This window comes from Dipodomys ordii, unplaced genomic scaffold, assembly GCF_000151885.1.
Source record: "Dipodomys ordii isolate 6190 unplaced genomic scaffold, Dord_2.0 Scaffold40, whole genome shotgun sequence".
Classification (NCBI taxonomy): Eukaryota; Metazoa; Chordata; class Mammalia; order Rodentia; family Heteromyidae; genus Dipodomys; species Dipodomys ordii.
The window spans coordinates 14,641,801-14,651,469 of record NW_012267256.1 but is presented as its reverse complement, the minus strand read 5'-3'; the positions used below and the strand labels follow the sequence as shown (position 1 = coordinate 14,651,469).

General features: G+C 37.3%; 1 protein-coding gene across 1 annotated transcript in view; it reads right to left on the bottom strand.

Annotated features, from left to right (window-relative positions):
- Nucleotides 1-7,533: 7,533 nt before the first annotated feature.
- Nucleotides 7,534-9,669, bottom strand: part of Jak2 (Janus kinase 2) — a 52,334-nt gene continuing 50,198 nt past the window's right edge. The window contains exon 23 of the mRNA XM_013018412.1: nt 7,534-8,894. Within this exon, the coding sequence (XP_012873866.1) occupies nt 8,787-8,894 (108 nt within the window). The 3' untranslated portion in view covers nt 7,534-8,786. The remainder of the gene's footprint in view (nt 8,895-9,669) is intronic.

Sequence of the window (9,669 nt, the reverse complement as noted above, 5' to 3'; positions counted from 1 at the left end):
AGTTTAAAGACAAAGTTGCCATCACAAGTGACTAGGATGTACTAATGATTATAGGAACTATATTAAGATAATAAAAGCTTACCTGTTTAATATTTATTTACTTATGGTAATTGTGCCTGTTAGGAGCTATAGTATTCACTAGATTTAAATGTACTTGTTAGTACCTGACAATATTTTATGATGATAAATCTTAGTATTTTCTTCAATGAATCCTTTCCCTTATTTCTTTCACATTATTTTTTGGGGGAAGGGGAGGAGAATAAAAGATGTTATTGGAAGTGGTGCGATCTATAAAACATCCTAAAAAGTACCTGTTCATTTTTTGTTATTATGGTTGAAAACACTTTTAGCTGAATTTAAATGGATTATGCAATGTTCTGCAACCCATCTGTATGGCACATAGGCTGACACTCCAGTAAGCCAATTCACTTGTCCTACCAACTTAAAAATAACTAATCAATTACATGCCTATTGAGAACTCTTGTATGGTAACAGTAAGTACATCTTTAATTCCTTGCATTTTATTACAGAAAGACATTCTTCAAAGTTTCTGCAAAGACACAGAGTTAGTACATGTCTAAGTTGTAAAAATCTCTTTAAGATATCTTGTCTTTTCTTTAAAGATACTGATATGTGAATCAATACTCAATCCTTAGCATTATTCCGAGTTCTGGAAGGGGCCTCAAAATATGGCCTGTGGTCAAACCAGCATCAGCATCAGCATCAGTTGGGGATTTGTTAGAAATTCAATTCTGAGGTCCTAACCCAGGCATACTAAATCAGAAACTTTGGATATAGGACCCAGTAATCTTCCTTTTTTTTTTCTTCTTCCAGTTGTGGGACCTGAACTTTGGGCCTGGGCAATGTCCCTCAGCTCTTCAGCCCAAGGCTAGTGCTCTACCACTTGAGCCATAGCACCACTTCCAGCTTTTTTTTTTCTGCTCATGTGGTGCTGAGGAATTGAACCTAGGGCCTCATGCATGCAAGGCAAGCGCTCTACCACTGAGCCAACTTCCCAGCCCCAGTAATCTTCACTTTTAACAGGCCTTTCTGATAGCTCTGCAGTAGGCTAGAGGTTGAGGAACATTAGTAATAAGAGTAACATATGAATATTATGTAAGTCTAACATTTTCCATGCTTGCAAATCTCAATGTACCTGGGTAATACCAGGTCTTAATGTGTTTTCCACTTTCTGTCCACATGTGAAATATTTTTAACGTTATAAAGTAGAGCAAAACATAATCTGATGAATCCAAAGTAGAATTCCTACTTTCTACCAATTAATGGTAAGCACTATTTGAAATCTAGCCCTAGTTTCTTTCTCAAGCATTCACTGTAGTGTTGCTAATTTTGTTGTGATTCTTTAGGGCAAAGTTCTTATATATATAATATACATGTCCAATACATTGATGTTTCATTTTCTAAAAGTTTCAGAAAAATATCTACATTGCTATCTTCCTAAGGGAGTCACCCATTTAGATACAAAAGTAACAGATTGTATTGTGGTTGAATGGGATAAAAAGGTCTGTGAGGCTTTAGATGAAAATGCACCACTTTTATGGAAGAGGAAGGCAGCAGATTAGAGCCATCCAGCACTTTCCTACATCTACATGAATCACACAGATGAGTGCGGGAAGAGGTGGGTGGCATGGAAAGGCACAGCAGAAGTACAGCAGAAATAGCAGACAAAGGCTAGTGAAGATCCAGAAACACAAAACTTTAGATTTGTAAAAGAAAGGGCCCTAACATCAGGCATTAAGATGTCTCTTCCCCTACAAGTGGAGCTTTATACAAGAGGAAAAAGAAAGTCTCAGTGAACTCCAAAAGCACACATTCTGGCACTCTGAGGGGAAAAAAATGTATAGTTTAAGATGGAAGATCTGTAATCTGTGCAAGGTAAGAATACTTTGCTACTGGTGCCATGGCTGACAATCTCTTAACAGAAGGTGTACAGTCAAAGCTTTTTATTGGTGGGGATAAGACTCTGCATTTTTGTACCTCCAATTCCCAAAGTCCTCTTCTCTCCACTGGCTAAATGATTAGGTTGGGACTAGGAAACTGGTTGTGACTTAGACACATACCCCAGGACACAAGTTTAAGAGTAGGAACTGTGATATGAACTGCAGAGAGGAGTAGGAGGTAAGTCTACTTTGGAAATGCAGTCATGACTCTAGGAAGAGGTGTGCTACTAGCAGGTAAATCAGAGAAGTACAGCCAAGGAAGGCAGGATCACTCAGTTCTTACTCTTTTCCCCTCTCCTCCCAGCATAGATTGTTTTCACATTACTGATTTCTACACTCTCAGAGTTCCAGAGACATATGCCAAAAATAGTCTGTCATTTTCCATGCCTATACCTGCATCCATGCTACAATGGTGAGGCACTTCTGGTGAGAGTGAGGAGATAACTGGATGGTCCACAGGAGCACCCTGAGGGCAGGCAAATGAGCAAGGAAGGTAGGAAAAAAAAATGCGAGGGCTACACAAAGAATACATTTCATGAGAATAGGTGAACAACTGAACAGTGTTTTCAGCTGTCAACCAGCAAGATGAATAAGGGAGAAAGAAAAGTACTCAAATTAATCATTAAAAAATTAACAGGAATCACATTTTGTGTTAGTTTAAACATCAACATGACCCAAATACCTAAGGATAATTTAAAATGATATACGTTCAGCTCACAATTTCAGAGGTTTCCTTGGATCCCTTGATTCTGGTCCCATGGTGAGGAAGACTACATCATGGGAGCAAGAAGGAATTCACATGGAGGGTATTCTTCACTGCATCAGAGAAGAAGCCAAATGAAGCAATAACAGGAAGGAGCCACGGCAAAAGAAAAAAAAAATCCAAGAATACACTCCAAGTGGTCTGCTTCCTTCAATCAGGCCCTGCTTTCCACAGTCTAAACATCTCCCAATAGTGTAAGTTTTTAATCCATTGACAGATTAAACCATCTATTAGGTCAGAGCCATCATGATTTGTCTGGAAACCTCACAAAAACAATGAGAAGGGTATTTTACTAATTGGATTGAGGTACCTTTCAATCCAATCAAGTTGATAGGACTCATCATCACACCCCTCAATAACCCTAAATGTAAATAGTCTTAATTCTGCAATTAAAAGATGCAAACTAGCAAACTAGTTATGATGGTACACAACTGTAACCTCAGCACATAGGAGGCTGAGACAGTGAGTTTGAGGCCAATCTGGCTACACAGCAAAATATTCTCCCTACACAACCCCACAGAACCTGAGCTACATAGCAAGACTATCTCAATACACACACACACACACACACACACACACACACGTATATACATGCATGAATACATACAGATATACATAGATATGATCAACAAGATCCAAGTATTTTTCTATCTGCAATAAATACACCTCACTAGCAATGACACCTATGGTCTGGAAGTAAAAAAAAAATAGAAAATATTATTCCACACAATTGTAGCTACGCTCAGATCAAACTGAAATTCCATTAAACAGGGTCATTACATACTAAAAGAAAATGAATCCATCAAGATGTTGGTGGACCCAGTTTCATAAAACAAGCACTACTGGTCATAGAGGGAGAGACAGGTGCAGCTACAAAAGGAGAGTAAAACATCCTACTTTGACCTGGAGATGGAGCACCCAGGCTCAGAGTCCTTGTGAGACAGGGAAACACCACTGGTGAAGCCATATGTAGTCTGCATTCAGGCCTCTCATGAAAGCCAGGTAGTTTGGAGATTGGTGCCCAGGCATCACACCCTCTACTCCAGCAGAGCTGGAAGATCTTTTTCTGGGGTGAGTAGCAAGCTCCACTGTGAGCTCTTCAAGGGATGCTAGAAGAACAAAAAGTTTGGGCTCAGGAAACAGGTGACATGGTCTGCTCAGACATTTTGCTAGGCTGATCCACCATTTCCCACGGATTCCAGGTGAGACTTGGCTATGGACGAAGATTGTTCCACGTTTTCTCTCAAGTCAGGTTTCTGCTGGGATAATTCTCAGGGCATAGCTTTTCAACCAACATCAGTCGATGGAAAGGGGCCCCTCTGGACTGACTCAGGCCGCTCCTTTTTGACATGGTTGGCTAGCCCTGGCCCTGATAGTGATGCTGGAAGTCTTTAAGGAATTCTCATTGAAGAGATGGGCCTTATCTTCAAAGTTTGGTGGATGTTTCTGAACACAGAGGGTTCAGACTGTGTGAAAAAGTCAGTCATAGTCCACAAGACCCAGAGGATGGGGGTGGGGGTGGGGAGACACACTGAGTTCAAGCAGTGAGTTCCAGCTGACATATGCTTCCTCTTGCACTTCTCTCTTGAGACTGTCCTGTCTGTGGCTCTTCCCAAGTCCCCCTGGGCATGCAGAATCAGGCAACTTGCTTGTTAGAGGGTGACTATTTGGTCTTGTGATGGTGGCCAAGACATGGAACTTGAATCTCTTACTGGCTTCATTCCTTGCTGGTATGGATCACTGGGCTCCAAGCAGCCCCACCAAGCCCGAGGTTAGCAGAGTTGGTAGGTGGAAGTTTAGGTAGGCAGAGTCCCGGGGCTGGTATAGCACCACACCGTGAAAAACCAAGGTAGCAAAGAGGCATTCCTAGTTGATGGAATCGTGGAGGGCTGCCAACTCTATTCCAGAAACTTATGAGATCATCCAGAGCAAAAAATTAATGAAGTTTCAGAATTGAATTTCATCATAGATTAAAAGCACCTAAGAGATATCTACAGATTATTCTAGCAGCTATGGGTACACATTCTTCTTAGAAGCCTGTTAAATTTCTCCAAAATATAACACACTTTTTAAAACAAGTCATTTATAAAATTATAAAACAAGTCTTAAGTCACTTGAAGTACTTTTTGTATTTTATCACATTATAATGGAATACAATTATAGAAACTACAGATACAAACACTTACTGGTTATCAATGAGTTAAAAATATAAAGAGCAGTTTACTAGATTAAAAATAAAACAAGTCATAATGGATCAATGAAACTTTTGTTGTTGGTTTTTTATTGGTCCGGTTGTGGGGCCTGAACTCTGGGCCTGGGCACTGTCCCTCAGCTCTTCAGCTCAAGGCTAGCACTCTACCACTTGAGCCACAGCGCCACTCCGGCTTTTTTCTTTTTGCTTATGTGGTGCTGAGGAATCGAACCCAGAGCCTCAGGCATGCAAGGCAAGCACTCTACCACTGAGCCACCTTTCCAGCCCAATGGATCAATGAAACTTTAAAACATAAAAATTTCAAAATTTAGGCACAGAAAATAACTTTCTGTATAAGACTCCAAAAGCTTAGGAATAATTGACAACTGAGATAGCGTTAAAAAGCTTTTGCACTGCAAAGGAAACAGTATCAGAATGAAAAATCAGAATATAGAAGGGATGAAAATCTTTTCAAAGTATTAATATACAGAATATAAAAACTCAATAAACACAAAAATCCAAACAATTCAATAAATGAGCAAGTAATTAGAAGAGATACTTTTCAAATGAAGAATGACAGCCAATAAATTCATGGAAATTGTTGGTAGGCAAAGAAAATACTAAGCAAAACAATATTAAGACTCCATCTCCCCAAGTCAGAATGGCTTTTACCAACAACACAAAAACATTGGTCAGGAAAAAGAAAAAAAACAACAACCTTGTATTCTATCATGGAAACATAAATTAGCCACTATGGGAGCCAATGATTCCTCAAAAAGAAAAAAAGAATAGAACTTCCATATGATACAGCTATAACTAGTTCTGGTTATATATCCAGAAGGATCAAAGTCAGCTTACTATGGCGATTCCTACACACCTAAGTTTATCAGCGCACCATTCATGATACTTAAAGTTATGGAATCATCCTTGGTGAACATCAAAAAATGAACTGATAAAAGAAAGTGTGGTATACAAATACAATGCAGTTTTATTTAGCCATAATAGAAAATAAAACTAATGTTGTTCACAGCAAATGCTTTAAACCAGTCTCACAAAGACAAGTATCACATGTTTTCTTTCATATGTACAATTTAGAGAGGAAAAGGGACAAGAAATAAAAGGGGAACTATAGGAGACGTAGAAAAGAAAGGAGAGGGGTAAAAGAAAGGGTAAGAAAAGAGGGTTAATAACACCCAAGTACATTTAATCATGTATGGAAAGGTTATAATGAAATTCATTAATATATGCTAATAATAAAATATTATATTACATACCATTCACTTCATTATTAGCATATATTCTCCAAAAGGATTTCACTGTGATTTTCCATATATGCATTTAATAGACTTTGATCAAACAGCCTATTTTTTTTTTGGTGGGGGGGGTCTGGTCGTGGGGCCTGAACTCTGGGCCTGGGCGCTGTCCCTCAGTTCTTCAGCTCAAGGCTAGCGCTCTACCACTTGAGCCACAGCACCACTTCTGGCTTTTTTCTTTTTGCTTATGTGGTGCTGAGGAATCGATCCCAGGGCCTCAGGCATGCAAGGCTAGCGCTCTATCACTGAGCCACCTTCCCAGCCCCAAACAGCCTATTATTATTCAACCTTGTACAAACAAGCTAAAGCTACAATGAAGAAGTTAACATAATTCCAGCATATAAGTCCTTCTTTCCAAGGAGCATGAAGGCATGTTTAGACAACATTTAAATAACAGAAGTTACCAATTATAGTAAAAAAATTTTACTTAACTTTGATACATAACAAAGAATTCTACCATGGCAAATTAAAGTGCTTCAGGCAGCACACTTAAATAGCATGAAAAAAAAATACTTCCTAAAGCAAGTATACATGGAAGTAAGGATTTGTATAAAGATAATAACATAGTATAATATATACAAAATTACAGGATTCTAAGAAAATTTTCAAAAAATTAAGAAACACTTATGCTTAACTGGTTTATTACTTACCTCTTTCTAATAGAGAACCTGTTAAACAGGTACATTAACTTCATTTTATGTATGCTCAGAATCAAAAGTTAAAACATTACAAACCCTCAGTGAAAAAGAAATTTCATGTAAACTTGGAATTTGACAATAAGGTGGTCTTGCAAACTTAAGAATACATTGTGAAATTATTTTAAGTTAGAAAATGAAACATTTCAAAACATAACAAAATTCACATGCTTTTTTTTAAAAACAAAATGTTACATACCTCTGAGATAAATTCACTTTTAAGTAATAATGAACAAAGTTTTGAAATCAAGCATAACGTGTGGTTGCTACTTTCAATTTGAAAATAGACTCAAAATTATCTTAACAATTACATAAATAGACCCTTAAAAAGACTTTACAAATTAAAGTTTAAATTTTATCAAAGAATCTACTCAAATTTTTAAAAAATGTAATATATTCTCATTTTAGATGATTTTGGCATGTGGTAAAACTACTAAAATTCCTTAAGGATAAAGAACAGAAACAGGATTCTTCCCTTTCTTTTTCCAACAATCAGAAGTTTTAAGCAAAAGTCTTTTTGAAATGGCATATACCACTGCAAATTAAATAAGAAAATTTTTTTAATCAAAATGTCAAACATCTTAAATTTTGTATAAATAACACACACAAAAACCACTATCACATTTTATTTTAGGTACTATATCTTAAATGGAGTAGCACTAGAACAGATGACAACACAAATAATACTTTATACTTATTAAAAATATGTATTTTCTCTTTTTTTAAAAGACATACATTATGAATTTTCTACTGGCATCCTGTAATAAAATTGACAAGCATACTTTTCATCAAGTTGCTCATTTCCTCATTGAGTATGAGACTCTAACAAAGGGAATCTCTTCTGTAACTGTAATAAAAACTTCAAACATAGTCTCTAGACTTTATGTCCTAGCCCACTGTTCATCTTAATGAGCTTGCACATTTTAGAAACTATGTTATGGCTTATGCTTACATTTAATAATGCGTGACCACAGGTCTCAAAGACTGAAGAATCTTATTGGCAGTCAAGAGCTCAAAGGACGACAACATTCCCAACATTCTTATTCTCAAAAATGTAAAAGAATACTATTCATTATAGTCTTAGAAAAAATTTGGAGATATTTCCATTTAAAAAAACATTCACCACAAACAGATACAAGAGAAACAAATAAGAAAATAGATTGTGTTATTTCTTTGTAAGCTTGTTCCATTTCAAAACATATTCTTTAGGGCTAGGGGAATTACTTATACAAATAAAATAGACTTTTGTTCCCTTTGCTTTGAAAAATATTTACAATACATGGAACTATAAGCAAAAATCATACACCTGCTAAATATCGTCAGATAGTAGTTTGGATGAACAAAAACAAGAACGGTGCTGCTCAATTTTCTGAGCACAGTAATTTGTTGGTACAGTGAAGTTATTGTGTATCAGTTGTGGAAAAATTAGAAACATTACTAATGAACACTAGCCCTTGTGTAAATCACACAAGATGCCAAAGTATAATACATGCACTGTGGTAAAAACTGTACATATTTTTGTGCATCTTCAACAAGGCAAAATTTACACTGTAATTTTCATCTCTCAAAAAGCTGAGTTGACAAATGTTATTTATTTTTTTGCCAGAGAAGGAGGTATACTGGCTGATAAAATTCATGAAACTTTACAAAATTTCTTTTTCAAGATCTCCCATCACAGTCATGTACAGGTAGCTGCATGAAGAAAACACTGAACTTTCCAAGTTTTCAGCAGCTATTTTCACATCTCTTCTGGCAAGCATCATGATTTACATAGTAATGATGAGTGATAATAGTCCACAGCAATGTGAAAACCTTTGTTCTGGAAGTCTGCTTTGGTCTCGGTGTCCACGTCGTTCATTTCTTTCATCCAGCTATGTTGTCCCGTATCTGATCTACCCGATATGCTAGGTCCCTGAAGGAGGGGCGCTGATGGACATTATTATTCCAGCATTCTGTCATGATCAAATAAATCTGTAAAAATAAATAAACCACACTTATAATGAGTACAAAGCACTAGGTAGAAGAAATGAATTTGGAATTCTCACTTGATTTTTTAATACTGGGCATGTGTCATAATTAAATCTTGATTCACAGTGACTTGCTTATGTTATTTATCTAAGAGCTCAGTAATTTCAATGATCTCTGAGTAAAAAGGAAAAGATCATGATGATTGCTATGGACTTAAAAAATCATTAGCTGGGTGTTGGTGGCTCAAGTCTGTAATCCTAGATAGTCAGGAGGCGTAGGTCTGGGAATCACAATTGAAAGCCAGTCCCGGAAAGAAAGCACATGAGACTTTTTTTTTTTTTCAGTTGAGAGGCTTGACATCATGGCCTGAGTGAGTCCCTAAGCTCAAGGATCACACTCTACCACTTTGAGCCTCAGCTCCACTTTTGGTTTTATGAATGGTTAATTGGAGAAAAGGGTCTCATGGGCATTGTTCTGCCTGGGCTGCCTTCAAACCTCAATCCTCAGATCTCAGCCTCCTAAGTAGCTAGGATTACAGGCATGAGCCACTAGTGTGTCCTCAGCCCATGATAATTTTAACTCCAATTAAAAACCAAAAAAACCAAAGTGAAGCCATGATATAGTGCTAGCCTTGAGCTCAGAAGCTCAAGGACAGAACCCAGGCCCTGAGTTCAAGCCCTAGGATCAACCTGTATGCAAGCAAGCACACACACACACACACACACACACAAGCACACACACACACACACACACACACACACACACACACAAGCACGCA